The following is a 27,935-nucleotide window of genomic DNA, read 5'->3' as shown; positions in this document are numbered from 1 at the left end:
GATTATCGGGCTTTTAGCACTCCACCCCCAGTTAGAGCAGAGCGCGCACATGTGAGAAGATGCTACTGTACCAAATCTCTTGCTGCTTCCATTAGGCACCATTCTCCTCCTATTATCTACTTTATTTCTAGTTCCATATTACCTCAAGACTTTCCACAGAGGGACAGATGCAGTGAAAACTAACACTGGCTTTGCTATGTTGTCCAGTTTTGCCTCTTCAATTCTACAGAGCTAAACATCATAGAAATCCCCATCAGTCACATTTATACCAAAGTTCAGAGAATTAAAATCATTAACAATAAACTGTAAAATTGTATAAGCTTTATGGCATTTACCACAGTAAGTTAGTAAACCATCATTTGTTAGGCTGGTAAGTCTGCCCCTTTAAAAAAGCACGAGCAATCGATCAAGCCATAGTGGATGGGATGGCACATCAAAGGGGTATTATTTGTGCAGTCACAGCTGTGTACGCATGCAGACCGCCTCACAGCACAGCAAATTAGCCTGTCACAGGTCTCCCACTCCCACAGGGCACACTACTAACAGCATACGAGCCAGCTAGTTGAATACTAACTTGTGCATTTTTATATCTGTATACTGGCCTTGCAGCAAATTCTGGACATATACACAAAACATCTACGGATACTGTGGGAACCAGAGGCATTTTCTATATACAATAAAAACAAGTATTCAGGGGCAAAGAGCAGCAGTATTTACTGAATGTACGGAAAATCTGCATTCATGAGTGAGCATGAATCAGCCTGAAAGCTCACTGCTTGAGTCAGATGGATCCTGCACTGACACAGCTATAACTAAGCAATTACACATCACTTTTCCTGCTTGTCTTCAGGGAAAATTCAGCTTTCAGCCAGCGCAGATTTACATTAAAGAGAGTGGAACCAACAATTAGCAACTTATTTTTCATATTACAGAGTCAAATACACTATTAAAATGAAATCTAATGGTACAAAATACTTCAGAACATATCTTCTGTTTTCAAGGTGCTAAATGAGAGTGTTTTTCTTTCCCAAAAAATGTTTTTAATGAACTCTGGAAAGTACCACAGATCACCAGCTTTGCTACTTTTCTCTGCTTTTGGCCTTCTTTCCAACAGCTGTAGAATAATTCCCTCCCTTTGAAAAATGCACACAAGACGCAAAGATTGTGCTCAACAGGTTTACTCAGACTGGACTCAAATGCTCAAGAAAAAGGCACAGATTAAAAGAGACTCCAATGACTCTTTCGAACACAGGAAATGGGATTTTGTTTATAAGAAAAAAAATACTGCTATGAATTGTATGGGCTGAAAAATTCAAATATTTTTCCCTGTTCCTAATTATTGGCCTTCATTAAAATGGAATTTAAATTAAATTGTATAAACATATGAAATAAAGTCTCAGTATTAGGAAGTTTTTCTTTTGTTTCCTCTATGTACAAATCTTAGTATACAATTTTTACTTTTCATTATACATTTACTACATACTCTTTTCCAAACTGTGTGAGAGCAACTGCAAAGTATGTGTTTCAAGAAAATGCTTTGCATTCGGAAAGAATCCACCTGCGTTCTTGGCCGGCAGTGCCAATCAGAATTTAGGAAGAGATGACAGCTTAGGGAGGGTATCCACTCAAATGTAATCATCCTCTACCGGTTCACCGTTGACGTCACAGTAATGGATGAAGATAGCCACCACACGTTGGAATACACCTTTTTTCATCTGGCGCAGTTCAGAGATCTCCTCTCCTATTGTTTCCATACAGATGTCTGCAGACAATTGTCCTTTCCTTCGGGGTGCATAAATAGTAGCTGTGGAAGGCACATAAAAATAAAAACTAGAATCTTTCCTATAAAGAAATTCACAAGTGAATCTGTTTGCATTAAATGAGATAGTCTTGGAAAACAAAGCAAACAGAAAAATCTTCCATTGACTAACCACATTTAGGGAATATTATTCAAGCAGAAAAGGTATTCTGCCTTCCCCATATTTAAACATTTTGATAGTTCCAATACTCATTTAATGTACACAAAAGCCCATATGTCTACGAGTGAAGGGAATCCCAGCGCATAACAAAGCCTTCCCCCTGAGACCTATCTGACATACTTTCAGGTTATCCATTTCAGTGATCAATTAAATGTTTTATAAACAAGAGCAACTGAGGATAAAGCAGCAGTCTTTTCTTTGTTTTTTTTATGGCTTTAACATCATGTTTAATCTAATTACTCTTTTAAATCAAATACGTATCTTTTTTTATAATTCAGACTATGTACTGAACTACAAGCATTAAGTCTATGAATCAGTTTCAAATAAAATAAAAATTTAAAAAAATCAGAAAAAGATTTCTTCCTCATCCTCTTGATCTTCATCCCCTTGAACTAGAATATCCAAACTGATGTCAATTAAAAATACCTCTAATGAAGGAGATTCTAAGATTTTCATAATTAAGTAGTGGAAGAACATATTTCTCCCTGCTACCAAGCAAGGTTCTTAATTCAGCCCTAGGAACTGCCCACCATAATAGTTTATAAGACAAGCTCCTGAATAGACAGAGGCATATATATCCTGAACTCTAATCCAGATCATCTCTGTTCCAGAGTTTTCAAGTCCAGTTCTTTCCTCTTTTCTCCCAAGTTTCTGTGAGTGTCACTTCTCTTTGCTGGACTCTCTTCAGCCTACCTTAACAACCTTTCACAAAGCAAGGCCAGAGGCAGTAGTCCAGCCAAGCTTTCAGCAGTGATGCCACTAAACTCCGTAGAACGTCAGTTGCCAGGACTACACATCAAAACATTACTTTTCTGTGGTTTAAATGCACTCATTCTTCTGGATATGACAAACCCACCACATTTTTAGGCTAAGCACCAGATTGGCTCTCTGATTTTGTCAGTATTAGGGGTCTCCAGCTGGTCGATACACTGTTGTAGTACTATGGCCCTCTCTCTGCTGGACCCCCTCCTCACCCAGCTCCTAACACTGCTACAAGTAGTTATTTATAGTCTACCAAAAAAAGCATAAGAAATAGAAAAATGAAAGATAAAGGAATGCATTGTCAGCTTGGGACCAAGCAACAAGTAAAAGTTCTTTGAACACATAAAAAAAGATTACTCACTTCTCTCATCATCCTCAAAGTCATATCTAGCATAGCTGTTTGGCTCTGCTGTTCTCAGTGATCTCAACCATGGGAAGTCAGTAATCATGGAGTAAGGGGCGCCATCCACAATGCCTAGAAGACATACAGGATGAGGATACAAAGAGGACGACGTCACTCCTGCAGGACCAGCACTCTTCATCAAGTAAACTTCACTGATATCACATAGATCGGTCACTCTAATGCAGGAAAAGCACCTCCTCACTTCAATTACTCCACTCTGTGCCAGAGGTCCTTTGCTTCCCTCACCAGAATTATTATTCATGTCTCTTGTAACTTGATGCAAAGTTATTTATCTTAGTAAAAGACTGATCATCAGCTTTCAGCTCTCTATAAACACTCACCTTCTAGAGTGTAAATATCTCGTCCCCAAGGGTACTTCGTGTATTTCTTCAGGTCTTCATCAGTTCGTGTAGCTTCAGGGAAGAACTCATATTTAATAAGCTCTCTAGAGAGAAGGAGGAAGAGAGTATAGCCAGTACTGATAGGAAATGTGAAGGAGAAAAACCAAATGGGAAATCCTGTTACACAACTTTTCTTTTAATGAGCCTGAATCCGTAGAAACACTCCTCTAAGACCCTCACACAAACTCAGTATGCAATCCCTTCACTTTTGAGAGTAACCACAGAGAATATGTACATGAGAAACCAATTAAGCTACCTTTTAAGCATAGCTTTCTATCTGTAAGGAACAATCCAACATAGATGCAACTAAACAAAACTTCCAAAGTAAATTTGTTCTTGTAGTCATTTTAGTGAAAAACCAGGACAACAAAAACTGGTTTAAAATAGTTGGATGAGAGCCGCTGTACACAATTCCCTGCTGCTAAGAATTTTTGCTCCTCAGTAAGGAGCTGATACTCATTGCACATCATCTTCCCCGGAAACTAGCTCTATTTCTTAGAGTAAATCAGTCTTTCTCTTTTTTAATAAAAGAAACCTGTTTTCAGATTCTAAGATATTCCTCAGCCATCCTGACTACTTCAATGTTTAATTGCATTACTGCCAGATGGAACAGAACTGGAGAATTCTACAGTATTCTTCATATGGTTAGGTTTATTGAATCTATGTTTTGTATTATATAGATCTTGTTCAGCCTCAAGAAAAGGCGGCTCCAGGGAGACCTAATTGTGGCCTTCCAGTACCTAAAGGGGCCTACAGGAGAGATGGTGAGGGACTGTTTATCAGGGAGTGTAGTGACAGGACAAGGGGTAATGGGTTTAAGCTAAAGGAAGGTAGATTTAGATTAAGATGTTAGAAAGAAATTCTTCCCTGTTAGAGTGGTGAGGCACTGGCACAGGTTGCCCAGAAAGGCTGTGGAGGCCCCATCCCTGGAAGTGTTTAAAGCCAGGTTGGATGAGGCTTTGGGCAACGTGGTCTAGTGGAGGGTGTCCCTGCCCATAGCAGGAGGGTTGGAACTGTATCTTTGAGGTCCCTTCCAACTCAAACCATTCCATGATTCTATTCTATGATTCTATGATCTTGACATTGAAATTCTACATTGTACCATCTAGAATTCAACCTTCAACACTTTTTTTTTTTTTTTAATTTGGCTAACAGAATACAGCAAGTCTACAGCTTGACTGAAGCTGTGGCTGCTGAATCAGGATTGAATACCTTTTCTGTACAGTTACTGAAGGGCAAGTACTCACTGGTTGATATTTGCTATTGTGTCCATCCAGCTCCGAATGCGCACCTTATTGCGGACATTAGGTGGGTTACTGAATTCATGAATTATGCAGATGTGGTACGGGTAAGGGCCACTAAATATCTTTTGCTCGAGAGTCAATGTGTCAACCTGTGAAAGGCAGAAAACAGAGACTTGTAACCAAGAGAAACAAAGAGATGTGATTTCAGAGTCAAGAGCAGACATCTACCAAATCCCCCAAATTCTGGGGGAACATGTCCAGCGAAAAGAAATTTTAACAGCATACACAATCAAATACATGATTAAACGGAGTAAAACTTCCCGAGTGCAGCTTTGCTTCTCAAGTAGTGGAATTTGATGAGAAATGTCTATTTTCTGATGTGTTTTGCAACTCCAATATGTAAGTAAACTTAAATAAAATTAAATAATGGTCTAAATACATTTACTTTCTCAGAATTTGTCTGAGAATTTGTCTCTGGCTTGGGGGGAGGTGTTTGTTCTTGGCTGGTTTTTTTTTTTTGTTTCTTTGTTTTGTTATGGTGGTTTGGTTTTGGTTTTATTTTTCCTTTTCCTAATAGTCTTACCACTGTCCTCCAAGAGCTAAAGCAAGAGATCTGGTTTCAAAGGAAAGCTGGCTTTTATAGCAAATCAGCCTTCCCTCGTTGGTCAGGCAAACCAAGCCGGAAAAAGCATTGCTTTACATGAGAGAAGCAGGATCACAGTATAATACAGAATGCTCTGGTTAGAGTGATAAAGTAAAAAAAAAAACATTCTGGATCTTAAATTAAGCTCTCTTGTTTACTTGTCAAATGACCTCAACGACTCACTAAATGTCAGTGCTGACATCTCCTACACGTAATCTGGAGGAGGAAGGGGTGGCTCCCAGTACCACAACTGTCTTGCAACACTGTTCAGCATCAAAAGAGAATGCAGCTTTCAGCAAAGTAATATTGAAAACACTAACTGCTGTTACTAAATCTAACAGAACATGGGTTAAAGATTTCGGATACCTGTGCCTATGTCATGCTTCTGCTTATACATAACTACAAGTTGACTTAGTAACATCTAGGTTCTTACAGTTACCTTTAGTTACTCAGTTTTGAATTAATTCAATGCATCACAATTTTTTACAATATCTTCTAATGCAATGAATATCGGAGATGGTAACATTAAGTCTTAAAATTCAGTACCATCCAAGTTCCAGATTCTGCAATAAAAGCCTTAATGGGATAAAGTTTTAATAAACAAGTTTCTCAAGAGTTGTGTTAGTGTAACATTTACATTTCTTGCATTAATTGAAAAACATATGAAGCCCAGAGTGCTGAAAGAATATGGGCAGAACTTCAGGTGTGTTCATGATTAAATGAACGTTAGTTGTGTACCTGCTGCATTGGACGAAGATAAATGATCCGGTTTCTTTCTGGTGGCATCCTGAGAATCTGATCCAGAACCTGATCCATGTTTAACTTCTTGCACTGGGCATAGTCAAACCGATTGACAACTGGTGCATTTTCTACTTTCAAGTGTTTCAATACACGGCACCTTGTAGCTATAAATCAGCAAATAAAATTATTAAAAGAAAAGAAATAGAGTACTGAAAAGACCTTAGGAACCTCCTGTCAGAGATTTTCAAAGCAGATTGTTTCAAAAGAAGGCAAACAAGTGATGTGAGTAACAGACAATTACTGAAATCGTTTGGCTAGCTGGCAACTGAAGTATATAGAAGAAACAGACTAGCTGTTCATTTCTTCCACATTACGATCAAACTTTTAATTTGTGAACTTGTAAGAAGAGTCCTTTAAAAGGCCATGTCAAATTTAATCTAACAATAACCTTTTTCTCCCTTTGTTTCCTCTCACAAAGCTCCCTGAAATGGTCTGTGGACTGCCATAATTGAAAACCGCTAACTTCAAAATCAGATCAAATACAGAATATTGTGAAGCCACACAATGTAAAATAAAGCTATTTCCTTTCTAGTAACCCTGCTCATGTAATCAAATTTGAGTTTAAATTTAATGTATGTTCTAAGAAGTATTCTGGAATAAATAAATAAATAATTTCTTCCTTCTCTGCTAAGTAGAGATACCTCATTTCAGAAGAAAACGTGTTATTTTATGTAGATGTTGCAGAAAACAATAAATGATCCAATGCTTCAATACAGGACTAGTCACGCACTCTGGCATGTGAATCTCATGCAGCTTAAGTGCCATAATTTACAACATATTTTTATCATGTCAGCTAAATAATCTATGGAAGCAGAAATGACGAAAAAACAAGGTACTCTGAAACTCATTTCATCAACTTCCAATTATTGCATTATCGCTGTTCAATAAACATCTCGTCTTCCTAACTGTCATATAATTTCATCTGTTGATTTTCAGATATTAATCTTTATTAAATCTGTTACGACTTATAAGGAAAGAGGCATTCAAACTGAGAAGCAGCAATATTTGGTCTTCTAAGCATCAGTCTGACTTGTAGCAAGGCAGCTGATGAATACAAAAATAAGCAGTGGACTGACTTGAATTCTTTCAGAAATTTCTAATAATGCCAGATGGAGAGACATGCATGACTACATACCATGTATGAACATCATTTTGGGGCAGTCTTTCAGTACCAAATCTGTTATTCCACAATTGGTTAAGGTGATTCCAACAAGATTTTTGGATTTCAAAGTCAGTACCTGGTGAAAAACAACAACAACAACAAATTACCTACAACAGGATAAAAATAAAGAAAAAAATTAAAATAAACTGAATTTTAAAAGACACTGCCAGATACAGAAGGATATTAACTGGATACCAACCAATATAATACCGCTTCTGTTTGCAACAGGTATTTGATATGACTAGACGGCAATCAGAAAAAAAGATCAGCAACATCACAAAACGCAAAAGAACAACTTCACAGGATTAAAAGAGGAGTTGTATCAGAAAGCACAATTTCTATCAGAAAACCTAATTATCATCTGTCAGGAACTTCAAACCCTCTACCATTCAATACCTATTTTTCAACCACAATGACAAAAATGGCAATTTTGGACAGTAACTCTTGTTTAAACACAGAAAGAAGGTATGGCAGAGAATCATGGTTTGAAGTTACCATACCAATGTATTTTACCAGTGCTATCTCAGAGGAAAACCTCATAAAGTGGGTTGAAAATTATATACGTAATTTATTTGTCTATGTCCACTATCAGTGTTAGAAAAATAAAGCACACATCAAGCTCAAGAAACACATAAGCAGAATTATTTCCAATAGCATGAGTACAGGGAAAACATAATGAGAAAGGATCTTTTTGGGTTTTTATCTGAATTTTTCTAAGTTTTATCACTAAAACTTCTAGCAAAATTTACCAACACAAGGATAAAACTGACCAATTATACAAAGATGACTAAACAGAATTCTATTAAAACAAAGTAAAGACATGTAAAGAGAAAAAAGAAGCATTCTGCACTGGGTTCTTTCAGTTCCAGCAATTTACGCTGTTCCTTGAAACCACGGATAGTTAAAAAAAAATAAGAAAAAAATCACAAAACTGTTCTTTCAAAATGGCGTTTTTTAAGAAGAAAAATCATACACCCCAAAATATCTTTTATGCTAATCACAAAAGCTGTAATGCATCCTAGTAACCAGAAAAACATTATGGGACACATTCACAAAAGCTGTCTTAAGGTAGTGAGGCTAAGTTCTACACTGGACAGAGGGCAAAATAAATGCAGGCAGGTTCCTCTACAGCAGAGCTCAGAAGAGAAGGTGAAGTTAGTTGTTCAGAGTCACTCTCTGAAGTGATCTCAGGCTCAGCTTAGAATATGAGCCTTGGGTAAACAGCCCCAATACAGTAAGTCAGACCTTGCGATTTCTCCTTCCATGACTGATCTTTACTGCAGAAGAATTACCTCATGTTATTTATATACTAAGAGAACTTCCAGCCTGCAAAGTAACAGCTGTGTTCAGAGGTAATTACATATCCCACATTTCTTTTAACAGCAGTAGCCTATGCTGTTGTTTCAAAAATAAATGCCAGAGAATAATTTTTTTCCCTGCACATCAAGGAGGACACTGTGGGAAGGCAGGACTTCATGCAGTGCTACAGCCATGAGCATCTGATACGATTCAAGTTCAACTTTAGCTTACGCTTTGCTCTTCTCAGGCCAGTCAGAGTATCACTGTACCTAACACAGCAACTCCCTGTATATGGTTAAGACCAAAGAGAGCAGTAATGTCAGTTAAAACTCATCCGTCTTGAAGACAAGCTTGTATAATTCCATGAGCATCTCCAGCTGATAAACCTGTAGCAGATGAGGAAAAAGACCTTACTTGAACATGATCATCTTCAATAACCGGGTCACTTGTACTCGTGGACTTGTCAGCTGTCCTTTTCCGCTTTGTGGTTTGCCGTGGCTTTGGCTTGGCTACCTCTGGAAACAGAAAACCAGAAAAATCTTTCCTCTGTTTACATTTCAGGAGAACAATAGAGGCATTCCCTAGCTGAAAACATCCAGTAAGAACATATATTGCTTACCTAAGCAGATCAAAATACCTGTCTGGCTTGAAAACAACTGCGTCTCTCTTCCTTGCACAAAACCCACTTTCAGGTTTGTTGCCCAGAATCATTCACGCTAAATAACTTGGGATAGGGGGGTGGGCTGTTTATAGATGAAAACACAAGAACGCTGAATCTACAAGTTCAACATCACAGAAAGATGCGGAGCCAAGAAAAGACCAAACGATTAATTGTTACGTTACACTTGGTTCTCTGTGACAAATAGAACATTCTTGACAAATACGAGAACTGAAATAGCTTTAATGTTTTAAATAGTAGGAATAATCTCAAACTACTTGAAAGTCTACTCTTTAAACTGTCACTAAGTTTTTCCTAATATTGCAAAGGATGTCGAGGTATAAAATACTTTGATGTTCCCAAGCTGCTGCTTACTCCATTTCATGCACCAGTGACATCAAATTCCTGCTTGATTTAAAAGATGAGGCTTTGAAAATAAGTGATGAAAGATGACCACCCTTACTTCCTACAGTAAGAGAAAAAAAATGCCCTAGAATTAATTTTCTTAATTAACAGATCAAAACAAGAAATTATTTTACTAAAATTAAGCTTCCTTTGACTTTTTTGTTAAAACATATGGCATGTTCACAGAGATTCACAATCAAGATAGACGTGCAACATATTAGAGACTATATACGAACTACTCCATGTTATACTACCATTAAGATTAAAAAATATCTCTTTTCCTACTTAACATCATCGAATTCCACCAATACATGTAAACTATGAAATGACATGTGACATTCAGTGGGCCTATGAGTTCCAGAATTCAGGCTACTGCTTTAGAGGATCCACAGGTTGAAAGATGTAATATTAAAGTATTCAACTTGTGGCACCCATGAATCATCATCCCCAGGGAACTTTTTGACAGCTCCTAGACTATCTACAGATAGTGAAATACTTCCTAGCTATATTATAGGAAAAACTTTCCAATTTTACGTTGAATTGTTGAAGGTGCAGTCCAAGGCCAAGAAATCTTTATAGAAGGTTTAATATAACATGCATTTTAAAATGTGAAAAGCTTGCTTCACTACAAATGCAAACTAAAAGAAGTTTAAAAAAACCACATTTATTACATGAAAAAGTGTGGCTTACATTTTTACTAAACTAAAAATCAAAATTACACACTTGAATCATCTTTAGCCCGCTAGTCTGTGGTGATAATGCTTTTAAAATTTCACTGTCTTTAATATCTGACTTGTTCCACTGTAAGTACTTATGAGTAAATAATTTAAGAGAAAAAAAATACTTCTACTATCAAACAGGTTTGTTACAGAAGCTGAAAACCACAATGTCATTTATCCTAGAATAATAGAAAGCAGTCATATTCATGGCACATTTTCAGACTATTTATGGAAAAATATTTCCAACTCTGTAACAAAGTGTTTTCAGGCTATACTCTAATGAGTTGGATATCCTGTCCTAGTGAAGAAAAGCACTGTAACAGCCAGGCAGAAGCAGCCTCACTGTCCTATGTATTAAACACACATTTAGAAGATAAAAATGACACATCAAGTCTCATATTCTGCCTCAAGCATCAGCTAGTACCTGATGCTTCTAAGAGGAAAGTAAGTGCATGAAGACATACACATAACGGTACAGCGCTGGGAAAACAGTTCTGACTTGTGTAGGCTACAAACAGGAAATGCTGAGGCATTTTTCTCCACGAGCATAATGGATCTTTTTCCTGACTAACAACTAAAACATGAAAACAGAGATACTTTCAGAAAGATACCCTAATTTAATACTTAGATCTGACTGACTTCACTTCATGTTTTAGTAATGGATGAGGATAGAGAGGAAATATTTTCTTTTAATTTTGTAGACTAATTACTAGGCATAATAGAGCAAGCTAGAAAACAGACATTTTCAATTTAATCGCAACATCATTTCTTCAATCTGAGATCCATCTAGCTACAGAACAATATCCTAGGTGATTTAGGTTTCATTAACACTTGGGAACATTAAGATAAACTGGAAAGACACTAGGACATACTGTGTTTGAATCATTCCATGCTAACAGAGATAGGAATTTGCTCTCAATCCTTTCTACCTCCAACGCATACAGTTCTGTAAGTAGCATGTTTCATTTTTCAGTTTCATTTTACTTGCTAGATATTCTCAGCAAAGAATCCTGGATATAGGAGGTAATTATAAAGTGTGCTATGTCAGACTAAGATGATTATTTTGGAAAGCAAGTATATTTGGAAGAAACAGCAAGTTCCCCTCTCCCATCTATTCTTTTCTCCCAACATTTCTGGCTTCATTCCAGCCCTTTAGGATTTTGTTTTTACTTTATTGTTTTGTTTGTTTTACATGATGTGAAGCACCATCCTAGTTAATAAAAAGACAATTTTCAACACGTTTTATCACTGCGCCTTATACCCTTGGAAGTAGAATCCAATATGCTGGTGCACAAATTTGGCTCAATTATTATTATGGCTTCCTTTATTGGTTGATAAAAGTATCAGTTATTAACTTTTGCCTCTTGCTAAGATCTGAGCGTACCTGCTGTCTTCTTCCTTTTAAAGGGAGAATTTTAATGGGGGAGACAGTCTTATGTTTCAATGAATAACAGCCTTCACAGGAAGAGAGAAGCTGTCAAAAGAAGTTGCATTTGGTTTTCAAATGAATAAATCAAAACACTGTTTAGTATGTACGGATAACACATACAGAAATACTTGCATGGAGAAAAAAGGTCACTGGCACTCTTTCAGAGAGATCTGTTATTTTACCTAGCTATGGCAATGAGCCATTTCTGTTCCAACAATATTCTGACCCTTTGACAAACTGCTTAGTTTTAAATTTTTAACCAATAAACTCCACATTTAACTTCAGTATTATCTGTGGGTGTTGCGGTTGTTCAACACTGTCTCATGCCAGCACAGTACTTTACTCAGAAATTAATATATGCATATAGGTCTTACCTGACTCCGACACCAGAGGGACATGGGAAAGCTTGCTTCTAGCTCTTGTTAGTGGTCGGCGAGGATACTCTTCTTTGTACTCCATCTCACAGCTCCTTCGCTGGGAGCCCATGCTCTCCCCCTCACTGGCAGGCCCACAGGCACTCCCACTAGTCCTCTCACCACCTGTCTCTCCTGGAGGCCCACAGTTTGGCAGAGTCCTAAGTGCAAAATCTGACCCAGCATTGTTTGGTCCATTCCTGCGGGCTCCACTCGTGGATGGGCACTCCCCATCGCAACACCCACTAGTCCTCTGTTGTGCATCCTGTGGCTTGTAGCAGGAACACCTGGAACAAACAGAGCTCTCCTCAGTCTCTCTCTCGCTGGAACCTTCACTTTTACAAGGCGAGCAGACACACTGCCTGGATTCATCTCCAGCTGTTGGACTGGTGCCAGCAGAGTGGCTATTAGCTGTCTGTGCACAGTCAGGGCTAGGAGAAACAGCACTGCAGGAGCTGGATGTTCCCGTTGATCCTGTAGCATTACTGCAACCTGGGTAAGAATCTTTGCTTTTGTTTCTTTCAGGCATGTCGCTTGCTGCTTTCATGTCTGCTTTAATCTGCTCACTTGTTACTTGACAACCTTTCTCACAGCTGCTTTCCTCAGTATGGAACTGCTTTGTTTGGCCCACTTGGCTGGCACCACATCTCTTCCGCAGTGGTGTCTTGCCTTTACCGCTCACTGGAAAAGTTAAGCGAGAGACAACAATGAGATAATCTAATCCACAGTTTAAATAAATGCTAAGTGCTACTCTGTTAGAGGCTACTTAAAACAGAAGGCAGCCTAGAGGCCAATGACCAATCTTGTCAGGACCATGCTGCTATTTACATCTTATGGAAACTAATAATATTTGAGCAGTTGCTGAATCTCTAGAATGTCTCGCAGCTATTTTTGTAGTGATGTGCTGGGGCGTTTGTCAGGAAATGAGATACGTATTTGCCAGAGAAGCTAATATTTTCACAAAGTGGCTAACTGGTTAAAAAAGCCAAAGCACAAAAATATGAAAAACACATTGATAATTGGCTTCTGTTTTCTTAAATATGAGGAATAAGTCTGAGGAATTAAATACTAACATAGGTAGGACTAAAGTTTATGCTTTCAATGGCAATCCTTAGCTCCCCCTGCTGGGTATGGAAAGTGGTGTCAATAGGTAACAGTCTCAGTTTACAAATGAATTAAAAAAACCTTAGAGAATAGCATACAAATCACAATTGGAACTTAATGGCTACTGTCTTAAGCCTCTCAGCTAAGTACAGTAAACCATACCTGAAAAAAGCATTATTGGCACTACAAACCTTTATGCAAATTGTCTCCAAACACAGGTTATTTCAACCCTCAAGCCAGAACTGACATCTACGCTATAACCACAGCGCTCTACAGATTCCCAAGTGAAAAATGCCAGTCTTGTTGAAATGTACTAAAACGACAGGGAGGCTGATGTGTAGGCAGTATGCTAGTTACAATAGGAAGATACAGGAAAGATGGTGAGGGACTGTTTATCAGGGAGTGCAGTGACAGGACAAGGGGTAATGGGTTTAAGCTGAAGGAGGGTTGATTTAGATTAGATGTTAGAAAGAAATTCTTTACTGTTAGAGTGGTGAGGCACTGGCACAGGCTGCCCAGAGAGGTTGTGGAGGCCCCATCCCTGGAAGCGTTTAAGACCAGGTTGGATGGGGCTTTGGGCAACGTGGTCTAGTGGAGGGTGTCCCTGCCTGCAGCAGGGGGGTTGGAACTAGATGATCTTTAAGGTCCCTTCCAACCCAAGCCATTTTATGATTCTATGAAGATACTTGATCCATTACAGCTTTGATATGTCCTATGCTTTGCAGAAATTAAACCAGTACTAGACCAGCACATTTCTCAGTCCTTTACAATGCAGGATTTTTATGTTAACTGCTTAGCTAAATATTCATTAAGGCTTAATGCTGTATGTGCTTCATCTGTCAATTACTTACAGGTCACAGTTTGACTTCCTCCTTTCTTGCGTACGTATGAAACTACTTCACTTAGAATGCAAACTACAGGAAATAGCATGTCATCTCTGTTGCTGGAAAGATTGTACTACATATGGCATTGGACCCAGGACTTGGTGCAACAGATGTGCAGCTTATAGCTTTAAACTCAAAAGACAGGGAATGTCCTTTTTTATGTCTAATTGTCATACTACCATAAAGTTCAAGGCCTCTGACTCTGAATGAGTCATAATAATAAACATACTACTATTGCTATATATACACATACACGCACACACACTATAATAGTAAGTGTTGTTCAGAAATGATAATGGTACTGAGTATCACCCTGAGCATTCTAACTACCCTCCAAAGTTCCCAAAGTAAAGTTGACCTTAAAGTGTCCTCTAGATGACACTCCCACCGGGTCCCAGGAACCAAAAGATGGCTACACCTCTCATGCATCTGCCCCAACGGTCACATTTTGTTCCAGCAGCAATGCTTTGACAGATGAATCATATAGAAAACATAGCTGCAAATTTGGCTTCACAGACACGGTAAATTCTGTGCACTTGGAAATCCAGAAGAGAAGCTGCAGGTTTCTGCATGCAAAGCAGTGCAGATCTCTGTGTTTCTGTACAGCAGCTATGTGACTGGAGCTCAGAGGGATGCATCCTTACACCTCCATTCTAGATTTGTAACATGAAGAAAAGTGTAGGGGGTAAACAAACAAGCATGCCTTTTACAAAGCTAGAAATAAAACTGAACAAGATGGAAAGACTGAAGCTTAAGAATAAATTTTGCTTAACAGTGCCCAAGAACCCATCTGTTCCACACCTGAAGGTTCTCTAGTTTCCACTGGATCTCTGCTTTTCTCTTCTCCATCTGAGTAATTCTGTGCAATGCTGTTAGAGATGCAGGCCCTTGAACTCCCCATGTTTTCTTCCTCATCCTCACTGTCTGAATCATGGACAGTAATAGGTGCTGCTTTTACAACAGGCTGAATGCCACTTGGTCCTGAAAACAGTAGAACGCCAACAGTTCATGTAAAGATAAGCCAAGCATGGATTAAAGAGCTGAAGAACTTTTAGAACTGCTTGAGAAAATGACAGGAGATGAATTTGATTTAATTTAGCCACCCATTCTGTGGCTCCCTCATTAAAATCTAAATACGAGAAGAGCAAAACACTGCATTTCAACATTAAAGCATTCCGGTTCAGAAGGGAAAGAGTCTTACAATGTAAGACAAAACACAGGTTTTCTGTAAGTTTCTCAAAGGTTCTTCCACAATAGCACGAGTAACTGCATAACTACATATTATAATCAGTCCCTGAAATCTCTACCACAAAGACTGAAATGTCGGTCAAAACATCTGCAATTATCCTTCTAAATCCCACCAGTAGAAGTGGAAGAAGTATGAATTATCAAGCTTCAGTATAAATGTGCTTTGTTAGTTACCTCTCTTGGCTACTAACCGAAGGCATTAGCCAATCACAATGACATATCTCTGCCTGTGAATAACACAAGAAATGAACATGAAGTTAAATAACCTTTTCAGGAGTTATCTTGAAAAAGTGAATAGATCCAGCATACGTGTATATTACTTCATGTTGTTGGCATATATAGTAGAAAATTATGTTGTCCAGCAAATAGTGGCTATAAAAGAAATGAAGACTGCCTTATGTCACTTATGTGTGTCACTAATGATGTCAGTAATACAAATTAAATTAACACTGGAACAAGTTGCTCTGCCTTGAAAAAAAAAGCAAACAAGAATCCACATGCTGCAGTGAAAAAGTAAGGCCGTTAACACCAACATTGAAACATGGCAAGTTCATTCAGGCCTTCTGAGTCTTTTATTATAGTTGGCACAAAAATAAGGCTTTAAGATCAAGATATTTTACTGTATATGCAAAAGAAAACTGGGGACAGTAAAACAGACTTTAAAACAGAATAAATTTCTTCACAGCAGTACGCTGTGCTAGCATCATTATTCCAAACACACCAGACAACCCAACTGAAGAAAACCATCCAAAACCAAGACTTATACTGAAAAATCTATCCCCTCAAGAAGGGGATACCAAAAGATAATTCCTTTTCAAAGCCAAAGTTACCTGCTTGCTCTTCATCGACCTCCATAGGAACAACAGCCTGGCTGTGAGCCGGGAGCTCATTCTGGCCCTGCCCAGCAGCCATCCCTTCTTCCTGTGCCACCTCCTCCATCTCATTCAGTGCTGAAAAGATTGAAGGAAAAGGAAACAAAAAACAGAGCCCATAAGCATAGGAGGAATTCAACTGGCACCCACAGTTAAGTCAGAGAATCATCAAGAAGCAACAGCTGCCTTGATTCCTTCAGTGAATCTCTAGGTTGCACAAAGTCTCTCTCAGGTTTGTTCTACATCTCTTTAGCCAAGGCCCCAGCCTAACTTTTGGGGTTTACTTCTCCCAAATTTTCCACTCCTCCGCAAAAAGTCTTGTTCTACTGCAGCGAACAGCATAACCAGGATTTACATATTTGTTCCCTCCGATGACTTCTGCCTTTGCTGGGAAAGTTTAAAAATCCACCATCTGACACTCTGATGTACTCCCAGCTCTGACCAGAGGAGCCTAGAAAACACTTCACACTTCCACAGATGAATATCACACCAAAACTCTACATTGCTAACATCTGTACTGACATAAATCACTCAGTTGTAATGTGCCTGTAACAGCTATTAAATACTATACAAAGATAGCTTTTATCACACAGGTATCAGAGATGTGCAGGCAGCCCTCAGAAAAGATGGAAATTACAAACCAGGAACTGAAAGAGCAATGAGCTTTCAATGTATATTCATATCTTCTCTAGGACCCCACATAAGTGGCAATGCAAATAAAATCACTCCCCACAAAGGTTCACAAAGATCAGAGATTACCCTCAGCCGCAATCTGCTGCTCTTCAGCTTGACCATCTTGCCGCAGCTCATTCTCCTCATTCTGGTCATTTGGGTGTTGGTGATTGTTGTGGTGGATGTTTGGATTATTGTTATTCTGGTGGTTATTGTTGTTGTCATTATCATTGTTAGAGTTCTGATTGCTGACTAGGGCAGATGAAACACCAATTCCTGTGCCTGCACTTAGGCCCACACGAGCACAACCCTGCAAAGAAAGAGCAACTACTAAGATTTGAAAACACGGACACATTATCTTGACAGCATATCCTAATGCCAACAGAAAAAGCATTCCGTCAGTAGTATCCAGGACAGCGGAACAACATACACGTGAAGAACAGGGAAACTGTCCCTAACACTTCCTTATGCTACACACTGCAGAGGTCCATCTTAAGTTTGGAAACCCAGAAAACTTACACTATGTTAAACTCCCAATGAAAGGGAACTCCACAAAGCATATAATCCTACTTTATTAAATTATATTTCGTTTGCTATGAGATCATAATTACATCAGTACAAACAGCAATTAGATAGTCCTCCTAGAACACTGTAGCCTCAAGATAGAATTAATGATCAAAGAAAGCAGTTTTTTTACGCAGGCAGTTTTCATTACATTACAACAGCTGTTACAAAGATTCATGTTAAAGCGGGGAGAAAGGACAAAATGAAGAAATAAAATTCCTAAGCTTTGAAAGCACTCCACCACGGGAATAGTACCCCCATTTCACCCACTACAAAATCATAAAGACCCCTTAGCATTGTAAACAGATCCCTAAGCACAGGAAAAAAAAAAAATCATGTAAAAAGCAGTAGCAGAATGAAGTAGCAGCACAGACCTCAACAGAAACACAGAATCAACATGAGTCTTACTTCCTGGTCACATATTCATATAAGATCATACCTTGCCACTCCTCCCATCATTATCCCTAACATATCATGATAATAGCAACTGCAAACCTAAGTCATTTATTACCAAACTATTTAATTATTACAACTTTTAAAGGAATGCATAACAGCTGGAGCTTACCATATTTCCAGTGAGCTGGCAACAACAAAAAGCAAAATCATTCCCTGAAAGACTCACCTTAGGAGGCTCACGGAACATCTGGTCCAGAGAAATAAATTCTAAGCTTGGCAGTAACTCAATGAACTGACTAAAAGAATCTAGCTTTATCGCATGGCATCGCACCAGGGTGAGGTCAACCAGCCGGGTCCACCTTGAATGATCTGCAGAAAAGAAGAGATACATTTCCTGACGGATTCCTCTCTCACTTATTTTTCATTACACCCTTTCCAGATTTGAGAGTAGGCATCTTCTGTATCTCCACTCTGACTGTTACCAGCATCATTATGCTTCCAAACCAAGCATCATCTACTGTACTTACTAAGAAACAGAACAAGCAGTAATATAAGCAGAAAAATTCTGTTTTAATATCACAGCTATTCATATATCTCTAAAATTCAAAGGTGTGGCAATACCTGTGATCCAATTATTTGGGTTATGTAGATGTGGGCAGTTGTAAATGACCAGATACTTGATGCAAGAAAAAACTTCATTAACAGCTTTCATACCAATATCTGTAATAATTCCCGGATTTTCTACCACATCAGCCAAGCCGTACTTCACCAAGTCTCCATTCGTCATTTTACCTATGAAAAAGATTGTAGCAAACACAGCAGTAAATTTCAGAAAATCATACTATAACAAGCAAGTTTCTAACTCCCTATTTTAGTCCAATTTGGCAAAACAGATCAGATGATTACTTCAGTTCAATAAAGCTGAGACTTTCCCAATTTCAGTAAGAGTTTCAAGAAGTAAAGAAACACATATTTAGCTGTATGACATCAGCAGCCTCAATATGGGTACATTAATATGTTTTTTAATCACTCTTGGAAAATGATTGAAAACACATCAACTTATTTAATCCTTATATTTGTCAAATAATTTATAAAAAATGTCGTACACTGTAGTAAAAACTCATCAACATATCCTAGATGAAGAGTTTCAAACTGTGGAAATTCCAGTTCAGCCATCTTCAAAGCAGAAAAAACACCGTCTTTGGTCAAGGAAGGCTGGATCCGCACTTCATGCAACCTGAATGCAATTAAGAATTGTTTTTATTAAAAGGCATGCCAAAACAAAATTGCTATAGAAACCACTCAAGAAGATGCCCTCTGGTAATAAAATGAAAACAGTATTTCAACAATGGCAGGATTAAGAGGATAGTTGTTGTATGTTTATGGCAGTATTTGACAGTTACGTAGCAATACAGCTGTGAAACTAACAGCACTATACTTCTCAGATACAGGTCTAAGGCGGCAGCTTATGACACAAAGGGATTCAGAAACAGACAGAACTCCAGTTATTTTAACCACAAAATACTATTGTTATGTAAAGTTTAAATGTTTATTCCTTAAATTTTTGAAGGTTGTTCTGCTTCCACATGTTCTTGGACTTCATTACTAAGATACTTATTTTGAAAAAGGAGAAGGGGTAAATGAAAGATCTAAAGCCCATACCTTCGTGCAGCAGTTATGATGAGGTAGCCAAGATCCACTTCAAGTGCATTCTTGCAAGCTCCCAGAACTATAGTGTGCAAATTCCTAAAACCACCTGACAAATTAAAAAAAAAAAAACCCAAACATTCTTTCACTTCAGTCACAGATCACAACCTTAAGCCTTATACATTTCCATGAGTATTGTCCTTGACAAGTGAATTAACAAAACACACCTTTTTTAGAAAATCAATAAAACACGTATTTGCACCCAACTCCCCTTCCAATCCTGCTGGTTCTACTCCCCAACAAATGCAACTGGAAGGTTAGCTTATCAGTCAAGAGTTAACTGCAGTTAAAGATCAAACCAATACTCAATACAGAGCTATACTGAGCACCATAACCATGGTTCCAAACTTGATACCTTTAAAATAATAATCAAGAAAGGGTATGCTACAGACAGAAAAGCTAAGCTTCACATGTGTCCAGTATTTGCCTATATTTTTATTTACTTATTCATTTGTTTAAGTATGAGGGATAATAAGTTTCATACCTGACCTCCAGCTATCTTCTACCACATGCTGGATAAGTCCTCCAAGAAATGGAACTCGAACCAGTTCTAAATGCTCCAAATTTCGAGCAGAAGCCAGGCCTGTCACTAGGGGAACATACTTCAAAGAATTTGTGGGTCCTACACAGAGCAAACCAATATAGACAAAGAATGTTGTTCTAAGATTGACATTTACAGTTGGTGCCTATGTAGCTTTAACAGAATTAGATTTCCTTCATGCCAAAACATCCCCTCCAGCCATGAATCCCTCTTACCAGCACAGTTCCTCATGACAAAAGTGCGTAAGCTGATACAAAGGAAATCTTTAAAAGGCTGTGGTTTGGTGAGTCTCACCCACTTCAAATAAAGGTGCCTCAACATTGGGATACAAGGAATCTCGGGGACATTCACCCCTAATAATACAGAAACAAAACAAACATTTTAAACACGCTTTAAACTATAAACTCCAGGATAAATTTCTTTGGATTAACATTCTGGCTTTTCTTTGCTATATGGCATGTGGGAAAAGCTGTAAACATTTTAAACACAAGTTCTTCACCTCAGTTTGTCAAAACAGTTTTGCCCTTTGGACCTGCTATTATATATACAGCAACTAATATTTCAAAAATGCCACGTGCCAAATTCCCTCTCTTAAAAAGAATTACAATTTTGCAGAGTGTCAAAACCTTTATATTCACCTGTGTTGAATCCAACTACTTCACCACTACCACACTTACCTACTAAGTGCAAAGTCTGAATTTTAGCTCCTATAGGAATTTTCAGCTTGTTCTCAGGAGGAATTGGAAAAGCACCATTACGATTACGAAACTTCCCTAAAATGTGAACTTGTGGCATGTATGTCCAAATAGCTTCCACCAGCTCTAAATGAGAGGTCTCAACACCCTGGATAAAAGGAAGCAAAGCAAATGCTCTAACACCAGTTCAAGCAAAAACATCCTCTTAACCATGTAAAACTTCTCAATAACACACTATACATAATGCAATGTGTTATTTCACTTTAATTTGTAGCAAGACTTGTCTTTTTAAAACCAGAGGAAACAGAGTTTTAAATCATTTCTGGACTTAAGAGCGCCTGTGATTCCCACTCATTTGCAAATATGGTCACAATTGACTGCTACTCTGTACAGCCAGATCCAAATACAAAGCCCAGGTCTGAACGCAAAGCCCTGTAAGCCGTGAGTCCCTGCCACATTTCTTCTGTTCTGTTAATGTGCATCATCTCAGGGGCTGAAGGAAGTTCTCTCTCAAGTCTAACCACTCACCAGCAGATTTGGACAGGCCTGCAAAGCCTCTAAAACTCCAGGAATGCTGAAAGCTTCATGGCCACGGACTCTGCGTCTTTCAAGATACCTGGGATGAAGACCATAAAGTTGTTCAATGTCTGGCATCTTCCTCAGCAGCGTTAGGAAACTGGAATCAGTGAAACCTAAGATGACAATAACAGATTTGGTATTTGTGTGACAGCAGACACCTAGCTGTAAAGGGAAAGCCAAATACGTTGTTCTCTTTATATGGTAGTATAAATTCTACAATGTCGAAAGACGTACTTAGTGAAGCAATAACTTGCCTTCTACTTCCTGATTCTAGAAATCGTGACCTACATATTCTTCTGCCTTGAATTTTGCAGGCTTGCTATAGGTTTCCTTCAGTGGAGTTGCATGGCTACAGGGTTATGTATACTTTCTCCCTTCTTAGATGAAGGGCCTCTGTAGACTGTCAGGCTTTGCGTCTCTCTCTTTCCTGGAATTCTATTTATCAACTACATGGCTCAAAATGCCCAGCTGGATCAGTTATCTGCAGTTCATCACTATTCACCACAGCTCACAATTCTCAAAGAAGTAAGACAATTTCTTAAAGCAAAGGATTATTTTATTCTAACATAAGACAACACACAAAAAGGAGTTTAAACTGGTAAGCTACCTGTATTTACATCTATCTTAGGTTAGGTCTAACCATCTACCTGATGTCAGCCCTAATAAATCTAACTTTGCAGAGCCTCTAACTTCAGAATTCACTTCATTTTAGCTCTCTCCCCCAACAAATCCCAGCAGTATAATTAAATCCAACAGAAATCCTAATACTCACAGGGTTGACCTAGGTTGCCAAATTTATCTATTGATCTGAAGATGGCTTGAGGTGTGACATCAAAACTTATTTATTCTTACATTGTTAAGTGTTGGCAGATGAGTTGCTCTCTCATTCCATTGTATTTTTTCCTGCCTGCACGCAAACAGTCTCTTCTTGGATTAACCCTTGGATTAACTCCCTTACAATAATCAGACAAACACAGATTGTATTTACAGATTGCTACAGAGAATCCCTGTTTCTGCTACAGTAATATCCAATATATATACACGTACACACAGACACAGATAATTTTTCCAAACCATGTACTCAAGGAAGCCAACCAAATCTCAAAAAAGTCAAAAGGAATCAAACATCTAACTCCTTTTACTGCTTCTGAAAATTTACCCTGCATACGTCACTATAAATACCAGGATAGCACAGGCAGTTTTGCTCAATACCACTTCAATGCCATATCTTGAGTGAGTGCATTACTCACCAGTGGGCATGTATTCCCACCAACGGCCTGCACATAGATCCACAACCTTCACTACTCGCAGATAAAGAGTGACTGCTTCCTTCAGCTTCCTGGACAGGCATTCCATGCACATGATATCCTGCAAGGGAAGGTACCTTTGGGAGAGGAAAAAACACCCCTCTGATTTATCAAAGGTGGATCCTTTTTGACTTTTTCCAAACTAAAGAACATCCCAAGCATGACTACACAAATTCATTTATTTCTAAGACCTAACAACATTAATTCAAACAGAATTTTCAGATCGTATTCTAATAACTGTGAAATGCTGCTAAGCAGAATGACTCACCAATTTTTGACACTGAATACAGGATATTTAAGGTACAAATATAATATTAAAATGGAGAGGTGCTTTAGTTAATTAAATGTACTTTCATTTTCTAGTACGTTCAATTTTTTTTCTTTTTCTGGCACGTTCAATTTGCAAAGTTTTTGGAGAGCTACTGTTTTTAAAGAACTTGTCAGCAAGACATTATGTTTTGAATACAAAAGGCATGAGTGAACATCTTGGAGAAGGGACTTTGCTGTAGGGAAGATCATATACACATCCAAGTTCCCTTCCGCACACTATGAAGCAGATGCAACAATTTCAAAACATGCACCTCAACTATGTAATACCTGAGATACATTTCTACACTGAAATCAATATTTAAACACTTGTTACCATACACTAGTGAACAGAATTAAATCACTTATTTCTTCTTCCTTCCATAATTTATGACATTCACAGAAATTAATTTTCAAAGTATCCAAATGAATTCTGGTACTGAATAAGTATTTCTCACCCTTTTTTATCCAGTTTTTATCCACCAGTTCACGCTGGTACATGTACACTTTCTGAACACTATGTGACACAAGCACCAGTGGAAGTAAGATTGGGGAAAAAATAGAAAACATTATAATAATAAACAATAAATTGACTTCTGACAAGCTGCTCACCTAAAGATGTGGCAAAGCACTTCATGAGAGAGTTGATTCATGTAATCTTTTGGCTCCTCAGCTTTGGTAGGCTCAGAGCCTTCCCTGTTCACTGAGCACGGCTTCACATTTTTCCGGCGGGGACCCATATTTGCAACGATTTCTGATTAAAGGAAATTTTCACAATGTTATGCAAATTCAGTGCAACTGAAAGAGAAAAGGGACAGAGAGTAGAGGAGGACACACCAGTTAAGCTTTGTTTACTGGAAAAACCCTAGCAAAATCTGCCAATAAAAACAAGCTCCAGTACAGCTGAATGGAGTTAACTAAGAAATAGAAAAATTCTTCCAAGAAATTATAGTTTGCCTCCTACATGAGGTCTCAGACATAACCTGATGATTATTAGATAAATTAGAAAGTCCCTTTGAGCTAAGGGAAACTGACAATGAGGAGAATGACCACAGGTTTAATAAGAGATGAATTCTTTTGCATGAATAAAATGTCTTCAGAGATACCATCCACACACACCTCTTGATCAAGACAGATCACAGGTAAGCTGTGTGGAGGACTATAGAGGCTACCAAGCAAATACCAACTAGGCATGTTCAGTGAAAACTGAAAGCCCAAAGCCTCTGTCTAGCAGAAAAATAAATGTCCCTTTTAAAAAAAATGGGCTCCTACTGATCATTCCCAAAAAACACTCTATTGAAGGTCCTCAAACTAGCTCTTCTTAGAGGTTAGAATAGCAAATAAAATACTGAGGTTGCTTAGTTAAAGATCAAAGCCCTGAAAAAACTGAAAGACCTTGCCTCAGCAGCAATGTGCAGGATATCCTCTCCTCTTTCCCTTTACTGAATTAATGTGTTCGTGTCTACGTTGTTCCTGCAGCACACATACAGGCACAGAAGGACTGAAATAACAGCAATGTATGTTTCATTCTAAAACTTACAAATTGATTACAGAAGTAACAAATACGTAACTAAAATAAATATGAACTTAATATTAACATTAGAATAAACTGAGTTAAAACTTCATGCAGATGAACAGCATGAGAAGTGTCTTCACTACTGCTATTTGTCTAAGGAATGCTTTCTCCTAAGTAGGTAAAGCATCATTAACTCAGTAAACCTGTTTAACAGGTTGAATACCAGAATTCAGGGGATGAGGAGAAAACTACTTTAAAAAAAGACAGATTTTGGAAAACTTATCAGAGGTGCATCTGTTACAGCATTCACTGTGATGTAAATACACCACAGTGTTTGCTTCACATTATGTGGAAGTGGCAACTGAGAAGAAAAATAAAGTACCTCATGGAAATGAAAAAGAAAAATTTTGCCTTCTCTAACACAAATGATTTATATGCTGGCACAAAATCTGAAACATCGATGGCCTCACTGTGATCTAATTATTGAAAACATGCTTTCACACATTTTCATATGCATTTTAAATTAACAACTGTATGTTGTCATAATTAATTGTATTTAAAATGGGGATATTAAAATAACTAAACTACCACCTTCTGCCCATGAATAGCATGAAGTGTATCCAATCCTTCTTTGGACTGGCTGGGACCTCTCCAGCCAAAGCTAAAGACACCGAGTTTGTTGCCTGTAGATGCCCTTCTTTTTGGTGCACACTGGAAGGGTTTACTATGTTCATATTACTGCATTGTAATGTCGTTCAACTTCACGAAGTCCAAAATTGACTTCAAACTACTTATGAGATCAGATTCCAATGAAAACAAATATTACACAGATTCCCAGTGAATGTCACCTGATGACTCAATTTGAACGGAAGGCAGGATACAGCACAAAAAATTCTAGATTGATACAGACACATGATGGAGTACAATACAGCAGTATTTAAAGGACAGCATTGAAAGGACTGTGATACAAGGTAAGAGAAAGAAAGATATTAAAAAACAGACCAGCATATCAGGAAAAAGTCTGAAAGAATCCTGTAAAATGTAAATGTGATGAGCACAACCTGCCCTCTGAGTTTGGGCTGTAGTTGACTTTGGATATTGCCATTAAATAAAAGGGAAAAAGAATGACCCAGTCTCTTATGAGGCAGCAGTTTCTGCAAAATACATTCTCCTCTTGATACTATTTTGAGCTAATGTGTGCAGCTTTAACATCGCATTCCACATGAGGAAGCTGACCCCATTTGCAAAAAAAAAAAAAAAAAGAAAAAAAGAAAAAAAAAAAAAAGAAAAGAAAAAACCACCACCAAACCTCTTCAGGTATTTAAGCCGATAAAAAGAGTTTTGCTCTCTCCAACTCAATTAATCCACGAGAGTGTTTGTATGAAACAACAGCTTGATGTGTTACGTTCTAGATCAGTAACTACTACACTGAACTCAAAAAGCTTAAAAAGCCCCGGGGAGACCCGCCCGCCCCGCAGGAACGGCCGCGTTACAGAAAAACCCGCGGAGAGCACAGCTAGGGACAGTCTGGCCAGCGCTAATTGAAGAGGGGTGTTTCCTTACGGGGAGAACAGTTAAAAAAAAAAAAAAAAACCAAGTTTATTTTTGCTTGGACAAGCGATATAACAGCAGGTTTCCCCACCGCCCTCTTCCCTACGCCAGCCCAAACGCCGCCGGTCCCTTGGGGGGGGGGGCGGGCGGCACCGGCAACCGCCCCTAAGGCGGCGTCTCCGGGCTTTCCCCTCTCCCCCGCAGCAGCAGGGGGGACAGCAGTTTTCCTCAGGGCCTGTCACACCGGGGAACGGTCCTCACCGACCGCAGGCCGGGCCGCCCCGAGGCCCCGGTGCCGGGCGACGACAGCACCAGCCGGCGCAGGAGGACAAGGGGAGAGCGGCACCGCTCCGCCGCACCAGGCCCGCCCGCCGCGAGAGGACGGGGGGACAGCAGCCTCCGGCTCACCGAACCCCCGCCGTGCCTTCGCCAGCTCAGCCCCCAGCTCCTTACCTGCCCCTCAGCGCCGCCCTGTATTGTGGCCGCGGGGGGAGGGTTAACCCCGGCAGCCGCTTCCTGCGCGTCCCCTTCCGCCAGCGCCGCTGCGCTTCCGGTCCCACTTCCGGCGCCGGCCGGGGGCGGGAGCCGTGATGAACCGCCCCGCCGCCATCTTGGGGACAACGAAGGGCGGGGCTTTACTGCCGACATCTTGAGTGCGGCGTCGCCCGGCGGCCACCATATGGGTGGTGGCTCCAGAGCAGCCGCGGGGCAACCCCGCAGCCCCGGCTTTAGGCAGCGGGCAGGCCGTGTGTCCGCAGGCAGAGTACAGCTCCCCGAGAGCGTTAAATCCTGTCTGAGGTACAGGGACATAAAGTGGCGATGTTGAAAGAAGGAACTGAGGAAACGCTGAAAGATTGGTGAGGGGTTCTAGTGCAACAACAGCTGCACCTGTGTGGCAACGTACCCCTGAGGTGGGGTGGATTAAAACGCTCAAGGCCACAGTGAGACTCTGAGGTCCCTTCATACTCATATGGAGAGGAATGTAATTTATAAGAATTACACCCCAACCCGCAGTTCTGTATGAACTGAAGGGTAACAGTGATACATTATCTGCAGAGGCTTTAGCCCGGCCTCAAGTCTCACTTACTGTCTTGGCCAAAGCGCATTTGCAGTGTTTTGGGGGTCTGTGTTCAGGCCATCTTTTAATCAGCATGTTTGGATTGATCCCAGTAGAAATCACAGTTTACTAAACATCTTGGAGGCACATCTCATGCAAACCCCAAGGAACTGAGTAACGAAGCTCATTTATTACTGAGCAGACTATTTGTGGTTTATTTTTTGTGAAGGCCAACATGCCAAAAGTCAGTTGCTGGTTTAATGATCATCCCAGAATAATCCACAATGCTCTAGAGTGAAATACAAAGTAACAAAATACATTTTAGTTTGACTTTACAGAATGAGCAGAGCGAGTCAGAGAAGCTATTGGCAAAACCCACATGTACAGGATGCATTGAGACCGTCACTTTTGAAGGATCGTAGAGCAAATGCATTCACGTTTAGTCTGATGTTACTCTTATTTAGTCCAACTGTGAAATAGCTTCAGGAAATGTTCCTGTTTAGTTTTTCATCTTGCATATTAGAAGCAATTCTCACGACTACAAAGTCAAATAATGGCTCTGTCCAAGTCTTGTTTCTCTGTATCCCTCAGATAACTTCTCACATTATCACTGCCATC

At 39.2% G+C, this 27,935-nt stretch overlaps 1 protein-coding gene across 7 annotated transcripts; it reads right to left on the bottom strand.

Moving 5' to 3' along the window:
• Positions 1–1,162: 1,162 nt before the first annotated feature.
• FBXO38 (F-box protein 38) lies at positions 1,163–26,835 on the bottom strand. Of its 7 annotated transcripts, none has more exons than XM_075766916.1 (22): positions 26,714–26,835; positions 23,806–23,947; positions 22,831–22,964; positions 21,530–21,693; positions 20,984–21,149; positions 20,522–20,659; positions 20,250–20,387; positions 19,721–19,814; positions 19,165–19,295; positions 18,680–18,850; positions 18,285–18,427; positions 17,186–17,408; positions 16,385–16,504; positions 15,108–15,287; positions 12,280–12,999; positions 9,109–9,209; positions 7,369–7,471; positions 6,171–6,337; positions 4,793–4,938; positions 3,486–3,589; positions 3,103–3,216; positions 1,163–1,804 (listed from the first exon to the last, which is right to left on the bottom strand). In XM_075766916.1, exons 2-22 carry the CDS (start codon positions 23,931–23,933, stop codon positions 1,626–1,628), a joined length of 3,564 nt encoding a protein of 1,187 aa, XP_075623031.1. In that variant the 5' UTR covers positions 23,934–23,947; positions 26,714–26,835; the 3' UTR covers positions 1,163–1,625. The 7 variants fall into 7 exon arrangements, with proteins under 7 accessions (XP_075623031.1, XP_075623034.1, XP_075623032.1 ...); XM_075766919.1 differs by having other exon boundaries at positions 21,530–21,617; positions 22,831–22,948; XM_075766917.1 differs by having other exon boundaries at positions 23,806–23,991; positions 26,714–26,809.
• Positions 26,836–27,935: the final 1,100 nt, after the last annotated feature.

The sequence above is a fragment of the Balearica regulorum genome, chromosome 14, assembly GCF_011004875.1.
Source record: "Balearica regulorum gibbericeps isolate bBalReg1 chromosome 14, bBalReg1.pri, whole genome shotgun sequence".
In the NCBI taxonomy this organism is placed as follows: domain Eukaryota; kingdom Metazoa; phylum Chordata; class Aves; order Gruiformes; family Gruidae; genus Balearica; species Balearica regulorum.
The sequence above is the reverse complement of the archived record's forward strand: the minus strand, read 5'-3'. Positions and strand labels throughout refer to the sequence as shown.

Coding starts and splice junctions, on each gene's coding strand:
- FBXO38 (XM_075766916.1), bottom strand. CDS start 23,933: ATGGGTCCCCGCCGGAAAAATGTGAAGCCGTGCTCAGTGAACAGGGAA. Junction 15,288..16,384: donor GGTCGATGAAGAGCAAGCAG/GTAACTTTGGCT, acceptor TACTGTTTTCAG/GACCAAGTGGCATTCAGCCT. Junction 13,000..15,107: donor GGAAACTAGAGAACCTTCAG/GTGTGGAACAGA, acceptor TAACTTTTCCAG/TGAGCGGTAAAGGCAAGACA.